The 24,767-nt window shown below is 32.0% G+C and overlaps 4 protein-coding genes and 1 long non-coding RNA gene across 19 annotated transcripts in view; 1 reads left to right on the top strand and 4 right to left on the bottom strand.

Annotated features, from left to right (window-relative positions):
• Positions 1-1,794: 1,794 nt before the first annotated feature.
• On the bottom strand, positions 1,795-4,893 carry LOC111700058 (uncharacterized). Its single transcript, XM_023470876.1, has 8 exons — positions 4,817-4,893; positions 4,510-4,579; positions 3,804-3,863; positions 3,579-3,616; positions 3,448-3,489; positions 3,133-3,184; positions 2,978-3,032; positions 1,795-1,863 (listed from the first exon to the last, which is right to left on the bottom strand). Exons 3-8 carry the CDS (start codon positions 3,854-3,856, stop codon positions 1,795-1,797), a joined length of 309 nt encoding a protein of 102 aa, XP_023326644.1. The 5' UTR covers positions 3,857-3,863; positions 4,510-4,579; positions 4,817-4,893.
• A 740-nt stretch (positions 4,894-5,633) lies between these two features.
• On the top strand, positions 5,634-11,861 carry LOC111700046 (dual specificity protein phosphatase 1). Of its 2 annotated transcripts, XM_023470863.1 has the most exons (10): positions 5,634-5,724; positions 5,952-6,008; positions 6,542-6,609; positions 8,443-8,498; positions 9,605-9,649; positions 9,837-9,912; positions 10,250-10,350; positions 10,523-10,580; positions 10,768-10,838; positions 11,737-11,861. In XM_023470863.1, the coding sequence occupies exons 1-10, from the start codon at positions 5,676-5,678 to the stop codon at positions 11,783-11,785; spliced, it is 630 nt and encodes a 209-aa protein (XP_023326631.1). In that variant the 5' UTR covers positions 5,634-5,675; the 3' UTR covers positions 11,786-11,861. The 2 variants fall into 2 exon arrangements, with proteins under 2 accessions (XP_023326631.1, XP_023326632.1); XM_023470864.1 differs by lacking the exons at positions 10,523-10,580; positions 10,768-10,838.
• A 589-nt stretch (positions 11,862-12,450) lies between these two features.
• LOC111700047 (uncharacterized) lies at positions 12,451-16,611 on the bottom strand. Of its 12 annotated transcripts, none has more exons than XR_002764903.1 (5): positions 16,507-16,611; positions 15,865-15,974; positions 14,664-14,866; positions 14,479-14,544; positions 12,451-14,215 (listed from the first exon to the last, which is right to left on the bottom strand). It is a non-coding gene; the product is annotated as an uncharacterized LOC111700047 (long non-coding RNA). The 12 variants fall into 12 exon arrangements; XR_002764905.1 differs by lacking the exon at positions 14,479-14,544 and adding an exon at positions 14,546-14,578 and having other exon boundaries at positions 12,451-14,301; positions 14,725-14,866; XR_002764907.1 differs by lacking the exon at positions 14,479-14,544 and adding an exon at positions 14,546-14,578 and having other exon boundaries at positions 12,451-14,301; positions 14,737-14,866.
• A 204-nt stretch (positions 16,612-16,815) lies between these two features.
• Positions 16,816-21,425, bottom strand: LOC111700057 (uncharacterized). Its single transcript, XM_023470875.1, has 7 exons — positions 21,250-21,425; positions 20,631-20,810; positions 20,289-20,359; positions 19,760-19,841; positions 18,672-18,760; positions 17,809-17,916; positions 16,816-17,097 (listed from the first exon to the last, which is right to left on the bottom strand). The coding sequence occupies exons 1-7, from the start codon at positions 21,401-21,403 to the stop codon at positions 16,816-16,818; spliced, it is 966 nt and encodes a 321-aa protein (XP_023326643.1). The 5' UTR covers positions 21,404-21,425.
• A 27-nt stretch (positions 21,426-21,452) lies between these two features.
• Positions 21,453-24,767, bottom strand: part of LOC111700042 (uncharacterized) — a 16,291-nt gene continuing 12,976 nt past the window's right edge. Inside the window, exons 9-12 of one of the 3 annotated variants that reach the window (XR_002764885.1) lie at positions 24,472-24,557; positions 23,554-23,661; positions 22,635-22,851; positions 21,453-21,729 (exon numbers count right to left, since the gene is read on the bottom strand). Coding sequence is in view for 1 of the 3 variants with exons in the window: in XM_023470857.1 (XP_023326625.1) it covers positions 22,688-22,851; positions 23,554-23,661; positions 24,472-24,557 (358 nt within the window). In the remaining 2 variants the exon portion in view is untranslated. Of the gene's footprint in view, positions 21,730-22,602; positions 22,852-23,553; positions 23,662-24,471; positions 24,558-24,767 lie in introns of those variants that run through there. The other 2 variants (XR_002764886.1, XM_023470857.1) reach the window with 2 other exon arrangements.

The raw sequence follows: 24,767 nt of genomic DNA, 5'->3' as shown, positions 1-24,767 counted from the left end.
GCAAGTGCCCCCAGCATATTTTCAAATTTCTTTTTAGATAATTTTTTTTAATTTTTAATGCTTAACAATATCTTTCCAATTACATGATATAATGCTCTTTTAAGTTAGAAAGAAAAGTTTATTCTCAGCTGCCTGGCACCAATTAACCAAAAGCTAAAAGCATATTTAAAGTAAAACAATAGCTTTTGAAAGTTGTGGGAAAAAAACTATGCATGAAAATAAATTTGCTGGCTTTTCACTTTTACAGAAATAAAAATGTAGAAAACTTTAAAATTAAAAAATATTTCCGGTTTTTGTAAGTTACAAACTTTTAACTGCAGGGACAAAAGTTTAGTTTAGCCGTTTCACGTTTTTGGATTTTTACTTATATTAGAAATTTTAAGTAAACAAAATATGTTTCAGCCGAGAGGTCAAACAATAACTGAATGATTAGGGTCTTTTTTAAAAAGATAAAAATGATGTATATTTGTTTTCACAAAATAATCAACATCAACGTCAATTTGAATACACAAAGAGGGTAACATTAACATCAACGTCAACGTAATTTAAAGCAACCCTTCAACTAAAAAAGAGGGGCATGCAAGATTCAAACGACGATATCCTCCTCATTGTTGCTCTGTAAAAGGTGTGCAGGGTACCGTTGTGAATATGAAATGTCACACTTCAAATGGTGGGTTCCTTGAAATTAGATCGACAGCCTCTTTAAAACAAATAAATAAATAAAAAATTATTCAAACAACTCTTTTTTTGCACTTTATACTGCGGTTTAGAATTTTATTGTTTAAACAAACTTTTTAGAATGCTACGAGTCAAAACTCTTACAAATTATTTCCATTTGAAATAAGATAAATAAATTTCAGATCAGAAACGAAGCTAGAAATAAATCTTTCGGGGTGGAAAAAAAAACATGGAAAACCTTTTTTTAAAAGGAATTCGTGCATGTTGAAAACATAAAAGTTTTCTTGACGTTTGAGAGGTTTGATTTTGTAAAAAAAGTTAAAAATACGAAACGCTCCGACCATGCAAATAAAAGACACTGTAGCGAACAATTTTAGTGAAATGATTTTCAACTGCTCCATGATATTTCAACTTTTCAGAGAAATAATAACACTGACAACAAGTAGGCACACATTTGGCGCCATACTCCGGAAACACACTTTTCTCGCGCATGCGCAGAAACATTAAAATTTTTCTTTTTTTCAATTTTTAACCAGTTTGTTTTGCTTACGGCAGCCACATCAAGAATGAATTTAATTTGAACACAATGTGCTTTGCGTATTGAAATTAATCTTTTAGATACAAAAACTACGGTCCTGGGGTGTTTTTTTTTAGATAAAACAAAAAATACATTTTATGTTGAGTTAAGATTTGACAAGATGGCGTTAATTCAAATAAAAAGTTTATGATTCTCCGATCCTGGAAACAGTAACTGTACACACTTTACAAATATAAACAAAATGTCTTACATCATATACCCTGTTTTGCTACACTTTTAGAAGAAACTCTAACATCTGTTCGTAATATAAATTGATTTAATATCATTTTAAATTACAAACATTTTTTTCGTAATTATGAAAAACTCTTAAAGATATTTTGTTTATATCAACATAAAAGATCAGTAAAAATAAAAAATTCGGCCAAACTTCGACCACTCAGTCGAATTCAATGAAACTTAGCGTAGTTAACTATATAAATGGAATAAATTTAAAATGGACTCGAAAGCCTTTCGCTCTCAGTGGTTGAAATTTTTTAATAATTATTCAAATTTCACACACTAAATCAGTTATTTTTAAGTTATAATTCGGCGTAAAAACATTTTCCGTCGCTAGAGTGATACTCTACATCGTAATTTGATAAGAATAACTAAAAAAAAACAATATTAAAAAGAATAACAACCGTAAAAGAATAATTGCGAAATACAGAATGCATTGAATATGTAGCAATAGAAGTAGTTAAATAAAACAAAAGTATGATCTAACTAAACGAGGGCCTTTTGGCTTTACTGCATTTAATCCATAATAATCCAATAAATTCACCAAATATTACCAAAATTCAGCCAAGGTTTTTACCCTCCCCCCCCCCCCCCCTTCCCCTGCTTCATGAGAAATGTGCCCTTTTCCCCAGAACTAAAATAAAAACTAGACAAAAAGTTTTTGTGTGTTTTTGCTGAATTTTAACTTTATGAGAAAATAATTGATATGTAGAGAAAACTGCAAACCAAAGTTTCTTTTTCACCCGGAACTATGAAAACTAGTTTCTCTTCTTTTAATTTCACAACTGTCATGTTTCGTGGGACACCCTGTAGGATGTATATAAAAATAAGCAAATGAAAACGAAAAAAACGACAATTCTGCAAAAATGAATACGAAGCTATGGAAAACGCTAGTTCTTGTAAGTTCACCTTTAAATGTATTTCTAGATGGTTGAATCAAAACTAACTAAATCTGACATCTGTCTACAATTTTCCCTATATCGTTCCCCATCCTCCTCTTATAAATCTGACCAATGATAAGCAAGATGACAAAATGCGCACACGATGACGTCTTCCTATTGGATGAAAATTAATGCGGGCCTGGGTTCATCGAACCTATGAAATGTCGGCGTTGGACAATGATGAAATAAGATGTTCATTCTCTGTGCATGCAAAAGACACTGTGAATATCGGGCAGGAATAGATTGATAGATGGATGGATAAAAAGATAGATACAGTGAAACCCTTAATAACGAATACATCGGAAGAATTTATCAAATGTCGTCTTGAAAATTTTTCAATGAGTTTTATACTAAATTACGTAAATTTCAGTATTTGCGAAAATAAATAAATAGCCATGAATATGCGGGAACAGTTTCAAAGAGTTCCATATAATCATTTAATTAAAAAAATAAATATCTGCAACATTCCATTATCAGAAAGTGAAGAATACGACATTTGATGAATTCTTTCGATGTATTCGTTATTAAGGGTTNTAATAATAACCTTAGTTGTTCCTGAGGGAATATGTTTCCGAATATTTGGCGGACTTCGGCAAAATCTAGTTTAAAATAAATTATATCAAAAATCATAACTTTCATTATTTTTGGTATAAACAGATGAGAATTTCATCCTGAGGGATACTTTGTACTGTACTGCACCTGACTGTACTTTGAGTACGGCGTCTGTACAATCCTGGTTCTGTACATATTTCTAGGAATGGAAAATAATTTACATTCAAAATACAAGAAACGAGATACAAAAACAAACAAAAAACAACAACAGGAATAATCAATAACGACAAGAACAAGAACAAGAGCAAGAACAAGAACAAAAATTTAAACTAGAACAAGATCAAGAACTAGAACAAGAAAGAAGCTATGAACAAGAACAAAATGAACAAGATTTAAAAAAGAACAAGAACAAAATACAAACACAAACAAGAACAATAAGATTAAAATGTAAATTTTTCTTTCCTGATAATTTTCCAGTAGTATCTTCGGCTGCCTTTTTTAGCCCTAAATTATTATTCTACTTCAATAAAATTATCACCAATAAAACAGAAAAACAGACTTAAAAAGTAAAAAAAGGTTAACGTAAAATTTACCTTTTTCTACATCTAGGCTCGTCACCGTACTCGAACACCTGAGATTTCAGAAATGTTGATTAGGTTTAGTTACATAAAACAATCACAAATGGTAAACAAATAAATAATATTATTAATATCAATACAAAACTTTTCCATAGAAACTTTTACTTTAATGTTCAATAATCATACAATCTTCTATACATATCTATGTACATACAAATTTTTAAATTTTTTGTAACTCACCCTGTATTTAATAATTCACAAAAGGTATTTGTTTGACTCACTTCCTCTTCCATTTTGCACCTGTAATATAAAAACAATATGTGGGAAAAATGTTTTGTTTTGAAATGCTGAATTACGATTTTATGTGATTTTTACATACGTTAAAAATATTTACATCAGAAAGAAATGGAATTAAATTTAAACAAATTCTTAAAGACTCAATATTTATCTCTTGCCATAGACCCCCATCACTATATTAATTATTACATCTTTCCAGAGGAAACAAAATAAAATTGATTTTGGAGAGAACCTGATTTTTATTAAAAATAAAGTTTGATTTGAATTCATGTTTAAAATTCTGAACACTTTGAATCTATGCAGTGCACTTTAAATATTCATATTTGCATATATGAAGGGAATCCCAAATTGTCCGTGCAAAACCACGGTTTGCGGGAATTGCAATTTCTCCTGCTTCAATCATAATATTTGCATTACGAAGAATTTTATATTCCTAATATTCTATTCGTAACTTCGTAAACATACTTTTTTTTCTAATAGTGTTAAATGTTAATACACAGTGATAACCAAAAAATTGAATAAAAGTCATCGTTAAATTAATAAAATATTTCTGGATCCTGTGTAGAAAAGTAAATGTTAATACTCAAATCATTGTTGAAAATGTGGCAAAAGCCAAAAAATACATTTATTTGAATGTGTCAAATATCACCTAATTTTACGCGAATTCTCCCCACAAACTTAGTTGCACCTCTGGTGTTTAGACTCACACTAGTTTAGGCCTAAGATTTATATTTAAAAGTTTATTTAATTTATTACATGTAATGCTTTTTTTAAATTAAGATTTTTTTTTGTATTTTCACCAACATGAAAACAAATCTCTCAGATTAAGATGTTTAACTAACTGATAAGCGTCTTCCTCACTAGTCAAGAAAATTGCGTATTTTTGCGGAATATTTTGCGTATTTTTGTGTTGAGAATTGATCAGCTGGAGAATGAGCTCAGGGCACTCAAGGTACCTGTTGTAACACTAGGCTCTACTCTCACCTAACACCGGAGTAAGTAAAGGAGATACTTGACTGCTAGTGCTGTGAGTTGTGACGTTTATATTCATGTTCCGGGTGCCCCCTCCCCCTTCCCCCCTACTCCCATTATGCTCAAGCCTACTCTCTGCCTGCTGCCTATACAGGACTGCCTTTCCCATAGGGGAGACAAAATAAGGGGGGCAGCCATTATGATTAATTATGTAAAAATTACAACTGTATTTTTAGAAATATTTCGGCTAGCTAAATTTTCGGTTCTGGCCTCACCCCCTTTACTTCCTCCGTGTCGTGCAAAACCCAAAAGATTAGAATTACTGGAAAGCAGTTATTGCTTGTAGGTCTTTCTTACACATAGTAAACATTTGAAAACAATGTGCATGGTAAAACAAATATTTAAAACATGTTAATTTTAACACGTAAACCATGGGTCCTGATTAGAGTAGGGCCAAATTTAGTTTTTCTAAAAGCAAAGGATTATTAATTCGAGACTTCAGAAACAGAATTTATGCAGGATTTTTTCTTATATTAATTTTTAGCCAAATATTATTTAGTGTCTTGAAAAGAACTTTTTTATGGGCCTGCTAATACCGGTTTAAAGCTACTTTCACAAAGGTATTTACTATTTTTCCAAGGGCGACTTCCCAAGTGGCAACTTCCCAAATGTGCAATGTCCCAAGCGGTAACTTCCCAAAGGTTAGGTTTGGCCTTAGAAGTTGCCACTTTTGAAGTTGCCACTTGGGAAAAATTCTTTGGGAAAGTACAGAACACCTGCTAATTTAAACTCAAATTTCAGATCATCATATTCAATCATTTGTTGTGGGCAACCCTTTATTTGATGTATTCAAAATATTTTTTTCCAGAAAAAATGTCCAGAATGATGAAAGGTATAGTGAATAAGAATTTTTCCTTCAAAAAACCAAAAACAGACAAATATTTTTATTATTGTCCTGCTTTACTTTGAATTGTCATAGTAACTGCAACATCTTTTTTCGTTCATTTTATAAAATCACAGATTTCGCACATTTTTATTTCTTAAATACAAACAAACATCTTCAACCCATGAAAATATGCATTGAAGATAGAGTGTCATGAAAATGTATTTCTTTAACAGATATGAGACCGGCTTTAGATTATAGCGAGGAGGCGAGGAAACTTTGGAGCAAATTAGGTTAGATTTTTCATTTTATTCAAGAGCAATCTGAAAATTTCACCTCACTTTTACAGAGCATTTGAAAATAACCCATTTTAGCGATAAAAAGGGAGAATTTTTCTTTCATTCTTTAAACTTTAAAAATGTAGGGTTAAATAACGCACTCTGATGTAAAGGGAAAAAACAAGTGTTTTTAATTTACAGTTTTGCGTGACACTTTCGTTTTGTACGTAAATAGCTTTTTCTGTTTTTAATTACTTTTAGGCTTACAGAATCTAAAATAAATTTCTCATCTCCAATAAAAGTATTTTTATGGGGTATTTTTTTAAACCATAAATTGGAGCTATCTATCTGTTTGTTTGTTTGTAACTGATAAACGTCAAAACGGCTGAGCCGTTCGGGCCCACATTTTTTGTGGGGCCTCACATGACCCCAGGGAAGTTTAATGGTATGAGAATTGAAAAAATTTCGATTTTTCAAAATCCACGAAATAAATGAAAACAGAGAAACAAATAACAATTAAAATTGATTAAAATTGATTAAACCAAAAGGTATAAACCCTGAGGAGATTGACCCCAGTGGATACAAACCTCTAGACATCATTTTCAAATCAGAAAAGGTAAATTATTTCATTATATAGGCTGTCCTGTCTGTAACCAATAAACGTCAAAACGGCCCAAATTTTGTGCGTCAACTCTCATGATACCAGGGAAGGTTTATTAACGTTTAAACGTGGTGAATAGTGCCTGGAAAAAATGTTGGATTTTATCATTTTTTTTTAGAAATTTGCAGAATTATAAGAGAAAATGGCTGTTTAAAAAGCAACTTTTAAAAAATGGGCTCAAAGTACCCTGAAAGCCTAGTTTAAAAATGGGCTCAAAGCACACTGAAAGCCTAGTTTAAAAATGGGCTCAAAGCACACTGAAAGCCTAGTTTAAAAAATGGGCTCAAAGCACCCTGAAAGCCTAGTTTAAAAATGGGCTCAAAGCACCCTGAAAGCATAGTTTAAAAATGGGCTCAAAGCACCCTGAAAGCCTAGCTTAAAAAATGGGCTCAAAGCACCCTGAAAGCCTAGTTTAAAAAATGGGCTCAAAGCACCCTGAAAGCCTAATTTAAAAAATACTTTAACAGAACAGAAATGGTCTTCAGAGAATGTCAGACTTAGTTCAATTAACAAATATTTTTCATGATACATACGTATGCTATTTAAACAAAACATAGTTTTGTTTATGTCCAATTATTTAAAAGGTTTAAATACTCCTCCTTAAACAGGCCGCCCCCCACAGTAGGATATTTTAGTGGGTTATAGACGATAACTGGTTTTTGTCACAAAACTCGACTTAAAATGCATTTGGATTGTGTTTCATGGTGAGAACGGACAAAATGAATTATTCTGATAATCTTTTCATTTACAAACATTACATAGCAAATATTATTAATGATTTCAATTTATAATTGCTTTTCCCTTTCATATATTTATCCTTGAATGGATCCTGTAAACCTGCAATGTATTTAGATCTCATCTTTGTTATTAAGTGGGATTTTTGGAAGGAACCCATATATTTTATAGCAAAAGCACAAGAAAGCACATGGGTTTCGGGATAATCTAAATAAATGAATAGGAAAGGAAACTATTACTCCGCCTCTAAATATCACACGGGGACACAAGCGTAGCTATCACACAAGCTATTACTCCAGCTTTATATGCCACAAATGTTTGGCATTGATAGTTTATGAGATCGTGCCCAGCGTTGGCATCGATAGTTTATGAGAATGTGCCCAGTGTTTGGCATTGTTAGCTTATGAGATCATATGCCACAAAGGGACAGAAGCGTAGCTATCAACAAGCTATTACTCACGCTCTAAATGCCTCACAGGGACACAAGCGTAGCTATCAACAAGCTATTACTCACGCTCTAAATGCCTCACAGGGACACAAGCATTGGCTATCCATTAGCACTTAGTCGAACTCGTGCCCTATACTGAGGTTAGCTCTCAACCCGGGATACAATTACTCAACACTGTAATCAAGCGGAGTTCTGATTCTAACTAATTGTATTAAAGGTTTATAGGTTACACATTAAATTAATAGACGTAATTACAATTCCTGTGTCTTTATCACATGATTTAAGGCAAATTTCAAGGAATAAAAAATGTCTTAAAACATTCTTTTAAAAGTGAGTATTTGCAAAATATCTTTTTTCCATATCATGATCTGAGTTCGTTTCCCTTTTGTCCATTTGACAGCCCATTTGTTTTAGTAAATAATCTTTTTTTGTTTGTTTATTTTTTACGGTTTTTTAACATTTTTTACTATCGATTTTGATGGTTATTATATCGTTAGACTGGCCGGAATATATTTTAAATAAAATAAGGGACTAAAATCTACTTAATTTACTCTACAGAGATTTGGTCCATCAACATCACCGAATTTTTATTATATTTTCTTCAGGGTGGAAGTATTTATGTTGGAGGAGAGAGAGCAGTCCGAGATATGGATCTTCTCATGTAAATTTTTCAATATTTAAAATTTGGAATTGATGTTTGACCAAACTCTACGATAAAGTAAATAAACAAGAGGTTATTTCACATTTATGAAAAGAATGTTTCTGTCTGGGTTGACCCTCTTCAGTTCTAACGATCAAAAAAAAATAATGTAAAATCAAATCACAAAAGAAACATATGTAGCAAATATCGTAACAATCCCAATATTTGTTAACCTTAACATACCTATATGTATTACGTTGTACATTGTCTGTAAATCTAAATGCGCTTATCATTAACTACGCAAAAATTGTAATGCGATTAACCTAGCCTAGCGACGTCTGTAAATATGTCAAACCTGTATTGTGATTAGCTTAACTACGCCTATATATATCTGCGCAAATTTTGTAAATATGTACATTAACTTAACCTGTAACTTAGATGTCTAAATGCATATTAGTTGGAATATACTCCACTTAGATTACAATAAGTTCAACGAGTTGGTGAGATTATGCCCAGTGTTTGGCATTGATAGTTTATGAGATCGTGCCCAGCGTTGGCATCGATAGTTTATGAGAATGTGCCCAGTGTTTGGCATTGTTAGCTTATGAGATCGTTCCTAGTGTTTGGCATTGATGAAATCGTGTGCGTGTTTGACATTGATAGCTTATGAGATTGTGCCCAGTGTTTGGCATTTATAGTTTACGAGATCGTGTACGTGTTTGATATTGATAGTGAAGGGCTGTTTGACTGATTAGCTCTTATGCCTCATAAACCAACGAGAGAAATTAAGTTGTACCTGGTCTGAGAGACTCTTATGGAGTAGTACTACACATATACAGCTTTCAAAAAGGTTGTTAGATGAAAGAAAAGAACTCAAATCATGATATGTATGAAAGAAAAATATTTTTCTAGGTCCTACATTTTTTTTTAATTACCTTGAATTAGCGACTATATTCATTCTTAAACAAGTGATATTATTTCAAATTTAAAAATTAACTTTTGTAAAGGATTTTTTAAAATAAGTGACTCAGAATAGTTATCTCCTTAATATGGAATGAATTTATAATTTAATTAAGATTTATACATCTTGGAAACAATCCTTTTTCTCTTTAGAATATTAATTTTAGGCAATACGGAATCTGTGCTATTGTAAACTGCACAACAGACATCAGGTATTTTTATCTTATCTAAAAATATGGAGAAAAAAATTACAAATCTTGCTGTGATGTACAGCTGAATTATCTCCTTATTAAACAACCATTTAAAAAAAAACACACTGAGAAAAATTTAAATGTTTGCTTTCACCCTCTTCTTGTTCAACCAATTTTCATTTCTTTTTATCTCAATATGATTGTTTAGAAATTACCATGAGAAAGTTCTTGTTTATCATAATTTTGATATTGCATCTTGGAGATTTCATTTGTCAAGCAAACAGGTAGCTATATACACTTTATACACTCCCATATTATCTTTTATGCCAGCTATAAAATGGGATTATATTACAAACAAGAATAGACGTGAAGAACAATTTTATAAAATAACCATTTTGTGAATTCAGAAGGCGAATTTTTATCTCCTAAATCTGCTACTCAAAAGACTCAAACTGTTTCTATTTTACCTGAGTTGATTACCTCGATTACCTCTTCAGGTCTGATGTTAGGGATGGACAACTTTTTCCTTTTTAATTCTTTAAAGTTTAAAGTTTGTATAGTGGATATCGAGTTTAGTAGTACATAGAAAACATAGAACTTATAAATCTAATATTAATTTAGGATAATGTACTGCAGTTGATATCTCCTGTACTGCAGTTTATAAACAAACAAATAAATATGGGAGGGAATGTATTGGTACACTGTTTAGCTGGCGCACATAGGTAATACACATGGTCATAGATGCGTAGGCACAGTTATACGGTACATATACAGGTACAGTTCAGAGTACATCACAGTTTTCGTTTACAATAGGCCATTGCTAACGTTCTGAAAGAGTAAGCAGTACACAATATTCATGTTTGTAGCCTAGCAGTACACATTGATTATGTTTAGAGCCGGTACAACGGGAATAATCTGTTTAATGCACTTTGCTGGTTTAAAGTCGGAAAAGGTAAACTCTAAACTTAAAGGGATTGTTAGCAAAATTCTGCAACTGTGCAACTGCACAACTGAGAGGAACTAGGTGTATTTTGCACTCTTTTTTAAAAAGTTGCAAATCTGATCCACTCCTTTCTGTGTAATTTCTAACTATTGATTTCTAAACATATGTCCTGCATGTGCATCCTCTCAATTTTTAGGCAATAACTACCGCAAAATCTTTGAGGAACGTGATAGAACCAATTGGAGATTTTAAACAGTTACTCACAAGGTCCATTAATATAGAATACAGTAATATTTCGTTCGTCATATTGAGAAACTAAAACCAAACAAAAATATATAGAATAATATATATGTAAGTTATACATGTATTATGATATAATACATGATAAAATAGAATTTGATAATACTAACCAAATATGTTATCTCGATTAAAATATGTTATCTCGATGAAAAGTAAAGATCATTTTCGTAGTCTTATTTGTTTTGTTTTCTTTAAATCTAGCAATTTTTACATTTCATTTTTTCGATCAATATAATTTAACCATTTTCCGACATAAAGAGCTGACATGACATAAATATAAAATATTTGGACAAAAATGTACTATCAAAAACCATCAACATTTTTTGAAAATGTACCTAGGGTTTATCTTTCCGATTATTTCTTTTTAAGTAACATAGATTGAACTCTAAAATGTTTTCAAGAGCTATTAAAAAAATTTAAAAGCTTCTATTTTTAATATGCAACCAGATATTTGGCTTGTAAATAATAAAGCTCTTCATCTCTTATATATGACATACATATATATCTATATGTTATCTATAGCTGGACAAATTAGCAGAAATATTTTGAGAAAACCCATGGGTACCCTGGGGGTAAAATAAGCTAAAATAATAATTTTTTTTCTTTAAAATTTTGTTTTTTTTTCTTTTCAAATTTCGATTTTTTCTCTTCAAATTTAGTTTTCAAGTGTAATACAAATTTCACAGGCAACGCCGAGCATTTCAGCTAGTTATCTATAAAATAAAGCTCCTCGCTCATACAGGGTGTCCCAAAAAACATGGGAATTCAGTGACGAATTCGATATCGTCTTTTCAAATAATTCTTTGAATTAAGTATAGTGATACCTACTGATATATTTTTCATACATTAACTTAATTTTGTTTAGATGTGATGATTTGGAGAGAGACGATACGGGGAAATTCTATTTGTACTGAGAAAACAAAATACTAAAATGTATTTTTAAATCAAATATCTCCTGTAAAAAAATAAAATATTACAACAGTTTTAAAATGTATATTATGTCCCTAAATCAACCAACATGAAGAATGGGGATGGAAGGTAGAATATTTAAAAAAAATATTTGTAATTTTATAAACTGTAGACTGTAGACTGTAAACTGTGACCTGTGACCTGTGACCTGTGACCTGTAGACTGGAAACTGTAAACTACCAGAAACATTTTCCTTCCAGCTATTGCTAGGACTGGGCATATGCTGTTGTTCCTCTGTTAATGTAACTTTAACACTAGAAAGTAAAGCGTGTAATCACAAAATCAGCATTGCTTTAGATTGTAATTTGAAAAACATGCTAAGCAAAACTTAGACCAGGTATCTTGAAAAGAAGTAGCTGAACTGCTTAGATCAATTTCAACCATAACCCATCTCACAACTGGTTGAACCTGTTGTTCAACAATTCTGGTCTAGGTAAGGTTGAACCAAGTATCTTGCATCGGTGAGTGTGACTTAGGATATGTCCATGTCCATGTCTATCGAGTCTGAGCCCCCCTCCCCCCTAGACATGGTCCTGTATTTGCCCCGGAACATATTTAAACTAAAGATTCTTTTATGTAAAAAATATTTACATTATAAATTCCATGGAGGTAGGTTAGCAAAATTTATTCACATAAAAATATATAAAATATTACAATTTATCAATTATTTATACAATAATAAAAATGTAAGACTAGAAGAGTACATACTAAACAGGATCTACGAAGTCAATAACAAAATGAGAATCAGAAGTTGCAAGTAGATACAGTGGTCGGCGTTTATATCAATAAAATAAAGACAGCTTTTTTCAAATTACAAGAGAAATCTGTTAATTAGCGAATTTCTTTGTTTTCATGTCTATGTGTATCAATGCTGTTTGAAAGCTGCGCTTGGTAGAAATCAAAATTAAAGTCGAAAGCCGTCTTCATTTTTTAATATGAACGACGACGATTTTATAAAATTAATTATGTCACGTGAGAAGAATTAGGAATTTATGAGCATGGTTTTACGGAGCAGTCAAACAATTACTAGAGACGGTCAGCTAAATAATCAAACAAAGTAGTCCTAGAATTTCTCAAGAATAAAAAAAGCGACATATTTTTGTATTCCCTTGAATGCTAGAATAAATGTTAAAATTAGTTTGAATCAAATATAAAATGTTAAGTAAGTTTAAGTTTGCTTGGTTTGGGGAATTCAGTTTATAAGTTTATTTTTCTGTAGATACAGTGTTTCCCACAATGGTTAAGACATTAATTAAATACTTCATCTGAAAGTTTAATTGGATCCCAGGCCAAGAAGATTATTTTTTTCCAAAAAGTAATTACAAAAAAGAAGCGAGTTAACAGCTGATTTAAACCATTTGTATAAACAAAAGGATAGAATAAATTCCGTTCAGTCGTCTCTGAAGTTGCATCCTTTGTGGCTAACCCAGAGATGGGACTGGGAAATCTTGAATTGTGTATATCTAGATCAATGCTTGATTTCGATCTTTTGATAATCTTTATTCGATATTCGTGAAGAGTGTGGTCTTCGGAAAATAAACAGCCAATTAGAAGTCAGGGAATTTGCGTTTAACCAATGAGATAACAGAGAAATTGCGGATATCCAAAATCAAGAGATTCTGCGTAAAATTCTAAAGTGCACACTGTAGACATCGAGATAAAGCGATCAGGATTTTTGATATTTAGCACAAAAGTTCCAATCTCTGTAAACAAAAAATAAAGACCTAATGACTAACTTACAAGAAATTGAACCAAATATTATAAATTTTCCATGTTAGACTTCACAACTGCAGTCAAAACGATACAAAAAGCGACATAGTAAATTAGAAATATAAAATCCAAGAAATTAGCTGTTACTTGGAATAAAAATTTTGACAATTTTACAGTTAAGTAAAAAAAGTTAAAAATGATATTTTGATGATTAATTTTTATTCGGGTTTCAAATTGATGTTGATACTTTATGCCTAGTTTAACTGTTAATAAGCTCGATAAAATTTGACAAAAATTAATTAATCAAAAAGTAAATAAATCTCTAATAAAAGTCTAAATAAAAATAATCTAAGTATAAAATTAAATAAATACATAAATACAAGCAAATAAATTTCGTAAACAATAAAAATGACGAACACATTTGTTCCAGAAAACATAAATTATATGCAAATTCAAAGTATAAAATAACAAATTATGGCATCATGAGCGGAAATCATTAAAATAAAAACAATTTTATATGCTAAAGTGTGTAAATACTGTAGGTTAATATTAGCGTGGCTTATGAACACATAGGATATTCCATTTTAAGAGTTTCAAGATGTTTTCTGATTCTACTCTTGTATTAAATATTTCTAAGGTCTATTACAATTTACCAATTCCGATCTCTGTTTTTTAAGTATAGACATATTTATATTTGTATCAAATACATATAAATATAATCATTATTTTTGTAATTTTGTAATTAGTAGGACTACAAGAGGTACAAGATTTCTAATTTATGACAGGATTAAAAATATAAGTTCCGATCTACGTAGGTTGAATCTGTGGATGTCAAAATGCCAGTAGTAAAATTTGTTATCGACCAATTTATGAAGCTAAACTAAAATTTTGTTGTTTGAAGTAAAATAAGAAAACACCCAGAAACTACCTCAATATTTTACAAATATCGCTTGGATATCCTTGGGAAGAATACGAGAAGATAATCTTGTACTCACTGAAGTGCAATAGCTTGGTTCGCTTTTCAAAAACTTTGAAGATTGTTTAAACTATACAAAACTTAAGGACTTATGTAAAAAAAGAAACAAAAAAAATCATTTTTAATTAGTTTTTCACCTAATTTTTTCTCTAAAGATAAAGTTTTTGCTGAGTTTTGCTGAGTTCTATAAAAACGAACCAAGTTATTTACTACTACTACTACTATACTACTAGCTAGTAAGAATGATATCGTTGAATCCAATAGATTTCTACTTATATGGATTGTATATTCTTTCAAGACTCAGCTCAAGCTAGAACTCTGAACCAGAAATGCGTGCTCACTGAACAAAAAGTGTCATTAGAACGCTAAATAGCTGGGGGTTCTTCGAAATAATATGCATTTTATACTGTAGACGTAGTTTCAAGTGACCCTCCTGACCCTCCATTTAAAGGGAGATTTGCCTGATTTACAATAGTTCCCATGGAACCTTTTCCTGATAAACAATATGGAAGATAACGTCGTTTTACCAGCTTGAAAAGTGCTCAATTCTGATCATTTCTATATCATTGTTGAAAAAAAGAAAAGCGCAAGTCACTCTTGTGAAGAAATCACAAATGAAAATAATCGAGTTTCAAAAACTAAAAACATGGGTATCAAATCCTTATTTTATCGGACAAAGCTTTCAAGGGCACCGTTGTGAATTAGACCTGCAAATCTATCAAGGGTGACTTGAAATTACGTTTACGATATTAAAAATATCTAAAATATCTATCAACTGATCCTATCCGAAAGTTCAATAGCTGGGTTTCCAATTTGAAACCGGATAAATTTACTTTTCTCATACTTATCACCCCCTGAGCCTAAAACTTAAGACAGAGTATTGTTAGTAAAACCAGTTTTAAAACCCGGGTTTCACGAATGGGGTTACGCACTTTTGTGATTATCAATATTTTTGTAATGACATATTATTTCTTCAGTTTTTTATATTCTCTATTTTTTTAGAATCTCTTAAATCAAAATCTACACAAATGTAAAGACCCCAAAAAGGAAACTCGGGAGTTTTGTTCAACGATACTCTTTTAAATTTCGGCCTCTGGTGTTCAAACTTTTAGAATAATTCAAGTAAAAATATTGTAAATTATGTACGCCGATAAAATCAACTTATTATTATTATTAATTAATATTATTACTTATGGTTAAAAACAAAACCAATGGAGCTAAGAGGTCACATAGTGGTACTTTTAATGTCGCATACATGTTACCTACACCTTCTGTCAAGTTTGCAGTGATTTATCCAACTAACCTGTTCTCTATGAAACAGCTAGCTGTCTAACTAACCTGTTCTCATTAAAGTCTGGACTGATGTGCTCCAGCATCTCTATGTTAAAGGCAGGGTTAAGAGTAATGTGGGGCACCAACTCCATACTGTCTTCTTCAGGAGAACAGTCCTGTGGTAAGAAAAATAAAATCCAGGATCTACCATTAGCGTAAATATTTTAGAATTCAGCATCTTAAATTTGCTTGTCATCTCAATACTAGAGAAGGACTTTCGCAAAAAATGTATATGCCATCGATTTCTACTATTTTTCAATTTTTTTGTATTATTTCAGGGCTAGGTTAGGTTAAGAAAATTTCTGGGCTGAGCGCTGCAGCTAAGACAATCTATCTAGGGGTACTAAGACTCAAAAATTTAAAATATTTATGTTTTGATGAAGAAAGGTGGGGGGAGGGGGACCAAGAATTTCTTCAGGAATTTATCTGGTTGTCTTTCTGTCTTTTGCTTTAATAAAACGTCAAAACAGCTAAACCGATTGAACCCATATTTTTATGTCAACTCCCATGAGCCCTAGGAAGTTTTATGACTGGTAGAAATTTTTAACTGTCACCATTTAAATTGGCGGATTTTTGAAAATCCACCAATTTAAACAGAAAAATTCCGCAAGCATATTTGTTTACAAAAAAATAAAAATTAGTTTCAACCTGTAATGGAGAGACAGGATGATGATCTGAGTATCTTCTATATCTTGTATACAGCGTAACTATAATAAAATTGATCACTTTTTTTCTTCAGAAATTCTGTATAGTTTCTAAAACACTTAAAATTCTTAAAGGGAGTGACCGGCAAGTAGGAAATGTAAAAACGCATGAATCTAGACAATTTCATGATGAGAATTATTACTTATTTTCTATGCGAGGAGTTCCTTTTTAGCTTTAATTTAATAAGTCCGTTTTATAAGCATAAGCTTGTTCTTTTATTTAGCAAGTACACAATGTAAAAACATTTTTTTTTTAGACAACTAACCTGGCAGAATGCAATGTATGTGAAGGGGAAGGTGTATGAAGAATAGTAGAAACAACTAACCTGGCAGAATGCAATAAATGTGAAGAGGAAGGTGTATGAAGAATAGTAGAGACAACTAACCTGACGGAATGCAATGTATATGGAGGGGAAGGTGTATGAAGAATAGTAGAGACAACTAACCTGACAGAATGCAATGTATGAGGAGGAGAAGGTGTATGAAGAATAGTAGAGACAAATTCTCCAACTCCTGCACTGTTATATCCAGCCACCTTAAAGGGAGTGTTCAAGAGGTTTGAAATAAATTGCACAAACAAATAATTATTTGATCGAAATAAGAAATCAAAACGAACTTTGATTAAGATTTAAACTAAACTATCTAAATCATTGTTTAAAAATAGAGACATTTCAAACCTAGAACCTTTTATGACTCATTCGGGTCAAAAGTTTGAAAATATTTGAGATAAAAACTAACACTGTATAAATATACAGTGAGAACCATGAATCCATGGAACGAATGTCATCTTTGTTCCTTCCATTTACTTAAATTGATTTATTTATTTAGTACCTTGACAAAGTATGGTTTGGAGTAAGATTGTATAGTACCTTTACGAAGTAAGTATGGTTTGGAGTAAGATTGTAAGGTATCTTAACGAAGTAAGTATGGGTTGGAGTAAAATTGTATATTACCTTGACGAAGTAAGTATGGTTTGGAGTAAAGTTGTTAAGTACCTTGACAAAGTATGGTTTGGAGTAAGACTATATAGTACCTTGAAAAAGTAAGTATAGTTTGGAATAAGAATGTATACCTTGACAAAGTAAGTATGGTTTGGAGTAAGATTGTATAGTACCTTGGCAAAATAATTATGGTTTGGAGTAAGAATGTATAGTTTTACCTTGACAAAGTAAGTATGGTTTGGAGTAAGATTGTATAGTACCTTGGCAAAATAATTATGGTTTGGAGTAAGAATGTATAGTTTTACCTTGACAAAGTAAGTATGGTTTGGAGTAAGATTGTATAGATCACAAGTTCTAGAGTTAGGTCCTAGCTCTACTGTAGAATTTAGAAATGATAAATCCTCCTCATCAACCTTAACAAATTCAAATATTCTCTAAAGCTTAAAGGGACCGTAAGCGTAAGTTTAAGTGACCCTCCATACAAAGATAGAAATGCCCGATTTACAACGGTACCCTTAAAACCTTTGTATGATTATTGATCAAGTATGAATTAGACATATTTTCATTTGTGGGTTCTCTACAAAAGTGAATTGCTTATTAATTAAATAATCTAAAAAACGACGTTATCTTAAGGCATTTTTTATCAGAAAAAGGTTTCAAGGGTACCATTGTAAATCGGGCACTACTATCTTCGTATGGAAGGTCACTTGAAATTACGATTACAGTCCCTTTAATTCATTTTTGCAAAAAAAATAATGAGGAAGGCATGTTAAATCAGTTTTCCAATATCAGTTTCCTTATTTCTTATATTCAATTCCTTCCCCGTTAATCATTACCACACCAATTCTTTTTTAAATTCTGTACTTTAACATCTATATTCTGGGTGGACTGAACATTATTTGAGGGAGGGGGGGTTGTTATTATAAAATATATATATACAGGTTTACCCATCAAAGATAAGACTTCAGAGACGACTATACGGAATTTATACTGACTGTTTTCTTATGTTCATGATTCCCTTCAAGTATATACATCTTTTTTCTTTGCCAAATCATTAAAATTTCATTTCTTAATTTAAACTAGGGATCATCTTAAATAAAAGAGTTTTAAGTCGTCTTTACTGTCTCATCCTTTGTGGATAATCCTGTATTGTTTAATAAGCTCTTACCTGTGTATATTGAGACGTATCATTTCTATAAAGGCAAAGAAATCCCCGAGCACTCTCTTGAATTCCAACCTGGTGAACTGACCAGGAAACTAATATAAATAGGAATTATTATTATTCTTGAATTCCAACCTGGTGAACTGACCTGGAAACTAATACAAATAGGAATTATTATTATTCTTGAATTCCAACCTAGTGAACTGACCAGGAAACTAATAAAAATAGGAATTATTATTATTCTTGATTTCCAACCTAGTACACAGACCAAATATGCACTATACAATACATAAAGTGTGGGAGTAGGGAACCTACCTGTAGCGTAAACAGGGTGAGAGTAAAGTAGGGAACCTACCTGTAGCGTATACAGGGTGAGAGTGAAGTAGGGAACCTACCTGTAGCATCTACAGGGTGGGAGTACAGTAGGGAACCTACCTGAAGCATATACAGGGTGGGAGTAAAGTAGGGAACCTACCTGTAGAATATACAGGGTGGGAGTAAAGTAGGGAACCTACCTGTTGCATATACAGGGTGGGAGTACAGTAGGGAACCTACCTGTAGAATATACAGGGTGGGAGTAAAGTAGGGAACCTACCTGTAGCATATACAGGGTGGGAGTAAATTTTTTTGGAAACTCTTGAACATCTGCTTTCTAACCTTGCTGGAGTTAATAAAGAAGTTTATATCTTAACCGACAGTAATATTGATCTACTCTCAATTGTAGGGAACCTACCTGTAGCATATATAGGGTGGGAGTACAGTAGGGAACCTACCTGTAGAATATACAGGGTGGGAGTAAAGCAGGGAACCTACATGTAGCATATACACGGTGAAAGTACAGTAGGGAACGTACCTGTAGCATATACAGGGTGGGAGTAAAGTAGGGAACCTACCTGTAGCATATACAGGGTGAAGAGTAAAGTAGGGAACCTACCTGTAGCATATACAGGGTGAGAGTACAGTAGGGAACCTACCTGTAGAATATACAGGGTGGGAGTAAAGTAGGGAACCTACCTGTAGCATATACAGGGTGGGAGTAAAGTAGGGAACCTACCTGTAGCATATACAGGGTGGGAGTAAAGAAGGGAACGTACCTGTAGCATATACAGGGTGGGAGTAAGTTTGAAGATTTAATACTCGTCCCGGGGGTTTCCGAACTTTCACCTCAACTTGGTACTAAACAGAGAATCCATGCAAATCTTCAACAATAAAATAAAACTTGTAATGATAGCAACGACCGATTTACAACGGTACCATTAAATGCTTAGATTGATCAAGTATGAATTGGATATTCATGTTTTTGTTTCTTTGTCTTTTTTATTTGCATTCTCTTTTTTCTTCAAAAAAAAAAGCGCCTAAAAGATTTAAACAATTAGAACGGAATTTTTGGTAACTGAAATGACCACAGCGAAGGTTCATTTGTGGCAGGTTAGAGTTAAAAATTGGCCTTAAAAATACTTTCCGAAAACCACCAATAAAACCAGAAAAATCTGCAAAAAATCTTGTTGTTATTATTTCAAATGAACAACAGGCTAGCACATAGATCAGCAACAGACAGCGAAAATTAAAAGAGATTACAAAAAATGAACGCGAGCGCCCTGTAGACATAATTATCATATATACCTGTCTACCACTCTGATAACAAGTGTAAACTCCTTCTGCCTCAGGCTGAGCCTTTACCAAAACTAAATCTCCTAAATCAAACAAAAAATAATACCAAGCACATCTGGATTTTCTGTTGTAGCCAACATCAAACGAATGAAACGATCGGGCTCACACTTTTTTTTTGTAACGGACCTCTCATGACCAGAAGAATTAAAAAAAATACCTTTAAAAACGAACAAAAGTGGATTTCTTTGAAAAATCTACTTAAAAAAAACAAACAAAAATCGCAAAATTAGTTAGCTTTATGATGTAAAGTACCATGAATAAAAAGATCAAATGAATGGGGGTATTTTTATGTTCCTAGATGATTTTTTATGAGTGATCCGGATAGGTTAGCTCGGCCGGGTAAAATCCATTCTCCATCCTCCGGATTATCCTCCGAAATCCCTAGATCTGATATGGTTTCATTACCCTCCGATGAGTCGGAGGCCAGAGTTCTTGGTTCTATCTCGGGTCCACAGGATATGGTAATATTTTTTCCTAAAAAAAATATATTTATTATTTATAAATCATATTAATCACCTTCTTAAATATTACTTGGTCGTCACCGCCGAGTTTCAAGGAGCGTAGGCTTATTTTCAAGTGACCATACATTCAAAAAGGAGCAAGCCCGATTCACAACAATACTATTTATACCTTTATCTGATCAATATAAAAAACGTAGTGCTTTAATTCTGATAATTGAAAATAATCTGTTTTCATAATTGTAAACATGCATATTGCAAATCTAATTCATTCTTGATCAGACAAAGCTTTTAAGGGTACCGTTGTGAAGAGAAATTCCGTTTCCAGACCTTTTTTACATTTTTGTAAAGAAAGTAAAAAAGTTTTTTTTTCTGAACAAGATGTTAAAGTAAAAAACATCTATAAGCTAGTATAAGCGAAATTAGATGCTCTAAAACAATATTATTATTTTTACCTTTATCAACAACAATCGTTCTGATGTCAGCTGAATTATTGCTTTTAGAGCCTACAACAGCTAGAAGGCATATAAACAAAGTTAGTCCTAACAAGTTTTCTTTTTTCCATACTTTCTTGCAGAACCACATTTTATAACGTTTACACAATAACATCACACATGCTACTGTCAGTGCTATAGAGAATGTCAACAGAACATTTTAATCTGAAATCCAACATAGAGTTATTTCTAACAAATAATAGAATTTTTGTAACTAATAAAAAATGAAAAACTTTATATATGTGACAAATGTGGTGAAGTCCTAGTGTATATTTCTATGGGACTATCGGATTCAACAACGGTGCAATATTTGTGATAAATTTTTGTGACAATGCAAAATTTACAATTATTTAACACATTTTTAAGGTTCTACAAAACCAGAGGTGACGTTTTTATATTCATATTAACAATTTCCAATCATATTTCTCGAGTGGTTATAATCTGTTAAAATAAATAATAAAACTTCCCCCCAAACAATCTTCTGATTTTATACAGACTCTGATAATTATTCAGAATGAAAATATATCAAAAAATGTTTTTTTATAGTTTTTTTGATTAATCCCATGATTTAAGACCTAAATTATTTGAGTCCTTTAATTGTTGGTACGCAATTTGGATTTTATGTTCTTTATACACAATTTAAATAAAACNTGTGGGAATGAAAACTTAACGGGAAGGGGGGAGGGGGTTATTCAAGAAAATAAAATGATGGAAACAAAAAAACAAAAGAAATATTATAAAAAGTTAGAATAAGTGACAAAAAAAATCACAATGTCATATTCTAAAACACCATCAGAGAGAAACGTGTAAATTTGTTCAAAAATGTAAATTACGTATGATGTCTAAATGGTTAATTGAACGATTGTCTTTGTGTTATAAGAAGTCAAATAAAATTGTAGACGAATGTTGAACAAAAAGGTAAGATATCAAATTAAAATATCCCATTTTTTACACGCAAATTATCAAGTTATATGGCGTGTGACTGCTGAATACAGTAAGTCTCAAAAGCACGAAACAAAAAGGCCAATTTAAACCTTCAACTTCAATTAGAAAATGAAAGAAAAAGTGCTGCAGAACAAACTATTTTAAAGGTCAGGAATTATTGCAAATTTATTTCTTCAAAGTATGTCATACACATTTCACAAATTAAGTTTTCCTGTAAGAAATTCAGTATAAAAATGGTTTAAAATATGCCTTGATGTCTTTGCTTTAAAATACATTAGTATATAAACCGGGTAAAAACAACTAGAAACAATTTAGACTGACAACGTATTCAACAGATACCTCAAACTCAAGCCCCCCCCCCCCCACCTACCTTTTAAAAATTCAAGAAGGTTTTTTAAAACCTTGACGCAAAAACAGAAAGCATAACTTATTTGAAACAAAATGTCTTAATATATTATGGCCACCATTGTTTTCCAGGGGCAGATTTCCCGCTGGAGAAAGTCTGAAGCTCGGAGAAATCCATTCCGGGAGGAACAGAGAACCCGGACTCGGGTTCAGAGAACTCGGAAGAGAAGGAGAAGGACGGAGCTGAGGCTCTACTCACGGTCACCATGGAATCTATAATATTAGTATGGGATATAATATTATTACAGGATATATAATGTTGGTGCGATATTTGAAAATAATTTCCCCTCCCCCAGAAGTTTAAGGGGGGAATAAATTTTAGGGGGAAAACTATAAAAAAGGGTGAAAAAAGATGTCCAATTGTTCATATTTTCCCCCAGTTCATCAAAATAAGTATCATCCCCCATCATGAAATCCCCTTCTCATCCCATAACATACCACTATGCAAAGAAGGGTATATTCACTATACAGGAATTTCTCCGGGAGGGGGCTTGAATATCGTCAACTAACTTTTAGCGGGTATATATGAATATATATAATATATATATCAGTTAAAACGCAACAATCTTCTTATAACATTTTATTCATAAACAAATTGTTTCATGCTTTTAATGCAATCAGTAAAATACGTCTAGAACATGTTTTATTGTGTATTAAAATTGGCTTTTTATATATATATATTAGTTATATATCTATATATAAATTTGGCTTGTCTTTCAGTTAGTTTGTTTGTATCCAATAAACGTAAAAACGGCTGAACCGATCGGGCCCAAATCCGCGATTTTTTTTTAAAATCCGCAAAAAAATTTTCTTCTTTGTTTTGAAATGTAAACAAAAAGAACATGTTCACAATTTAAAAAGAAGATGGTCGCGAAGCGCCCTAAAAGCCTAGTATGTATATAAAAGTATCTGTACCTAGTGGTTTAGTGAAGTTACCTCCCGCCGCCACAACCTGAGTATAAACTGCCTCATGAGATTGATACAAGACAAGATTATCAACTCCACCTCCAGCTCCACCACTTCCTAGGAATACATTATCTTTGCTTAAAGGGACTGAGCATAATTTTAAGTGACCTTTATTTTAAAGACCTTAATTTTCAACGGTACCCTTAATATTAAACCTTGACCATGATCACTCTGTGTATTGAATCAGTGATGCCCCTCTTTAAATGAAAGGCAACTTGAAATTAAGCTTACAGTCCTTTTAAGAGTGTAAATATCATTTATCATTTTAGTTAAAAAATGTTTTACTGTGGAAGATATTGTCGTTTTTCTAGTCCGAAAATAGTTTAATACTGACAATTTTTTAGTCTTGTTTCTGAAGCAAAAATACGTGCAAATAGCTTCATCGAAGAACAACCAAGCAATTATTCACTAAAAGGACTGTCAATGTAATTTATAACGGTCACCTTTAAACCTTTTATCTCATCTGTTCTGGGGAAGATATCGTCGTTTTTCTGGTTTGAAAAGATATGAATTCTCGTCGTTTTTCTGGTTTGAAAAGATTTAAATTCTCGTCGTATTTCTGGTTTGAAAAAATTTAAATTCTCGTCGTTTTTCTGGTTTGAAAAGATTTAAATTCTCGTCGTATTTCTGGTTTGAAAAGATATGAATTCTCGTCGTATTTCTGGTTTGAAAAGATATAAATTCTCGTCGTATTTCTGGTTTGAAAAGATATAAATTCTCGTTGTATTTCTGGTTTGAAAAGATTTAAATTCTCGTCGTATTTCTGGTTTGAAAAGATTTAAATTCTGAAAATTTACTGAGTACTGAGAGTTTCTGAAAAATTGTTAGAAAAAATTAAAATTTTATTAAAACGCCCATTAATCTAACCTATAATCTGATTCACATCCTGGTAAGAGAATGTAGAAAACTCCAATAAATCTCTAAGCTCCTCGCCACCTCCCTTCACTGAGTTTCTGAACAGAAAATAAATGTTTTATATTCTATTTAAAGGGGATGGTGGAGTTGGCACATTTGATGTAGGGGGCCTTCATTTTTGGTTCAAATCTTCCAATTTTTTGGCTGCACGCCTAATTAACGATCAAAATTCCTAAAATAAAATAAAATTGAATTTTAATGACCTCTAATGACCTCTAATGACCTCTAATGACCTCTAATGACCTCCA

Source organism: Eurytemora carolleeae, unplaced genomic scaffold (assembly GCF_000591075.1).
Source record: "Eurytemora carolleeae unplaced genomic scaffold, Eaff_2.0 scaffold92, whole genome shotgun sequence".
Lineage (NCBI taxonomy): Eukaryota > Metazoa > Arthropoda > Copepoda > Calanoida > Temoridae > Eurytemora > Eurytemora carolleeae.
Note: the sequence above shows the minus strand (reverse complement) of the source record. Positions and strands in the feature narration are given on the sequence as shown.

Excerpts from the sequence above, each read along its gene's own strand:
- LOC111700046 (XM_023470863.1), top strand. The coding sequence starts at position 5,676 with ATGTATTCAAAATATTTTTTTCCAGAAAAAATGTCCAGAATGATGAAA. Across the intron at positions 9,650-9,836 it reads AACTGCACAACAGACATCAG|AAATTACCATGAGAAAGTTC; the intron begins GTATTTTTATCT and ends ATGATTGTTTAG. Across the intron at positions 10,351-10,522 it reads TGTTTAGCTGGCGCACATAG|AGCCGGTACAACGGGAATAA; the intron begins GTAATACACATG and ends GATTATGTTTAG.
- LOC111700058 (XM_023470876.1), bottom strand. The coding sequence starts at position 3,856 with ATGGAAGAGGAAGTGAGTCAAACAAATACCTTTTGTGAATTATTAAAT. Across the intron at positions 3,617-3,803 it reads TGTGAATTATTAAATACAGG|GTGTTCGAGTACGGTGACGA; the intron begins GTGAGTTACAAA and ends CTGAAATCTCAG. Across the intron at positions 3,490-3,578 it reads GAGCCTAGATGTAGAAAAAG|GGCTAAAAAAGGCAGCCGAA; the intron begins GTAAATTTTACG and ends ATAATAATTTAG.
- LOC111700057 (XM_023470875.1), bottom strand. The coding sequence starts at position 21,403 with ATGTTATTGTGTAAACGTTATAAAATGTGGTTCTGCAAGAAAGTATGG. Across the intron at positions 20,360-20,630 it reads ACTCATAAAAAATCATCTAG|GAGATTTAGTTTTGGTAAAG; the intron begins GAACATAAAAAT and ends TGTTTGATTTAG. Across the intron at positions 17,098-17,808 it reads ACCATACTTACTTTGTCAAG|GTGGCTGGATATAACAGTGC; the intron begins GTAAAACTATAC and ends ACTCCCTTTAAG.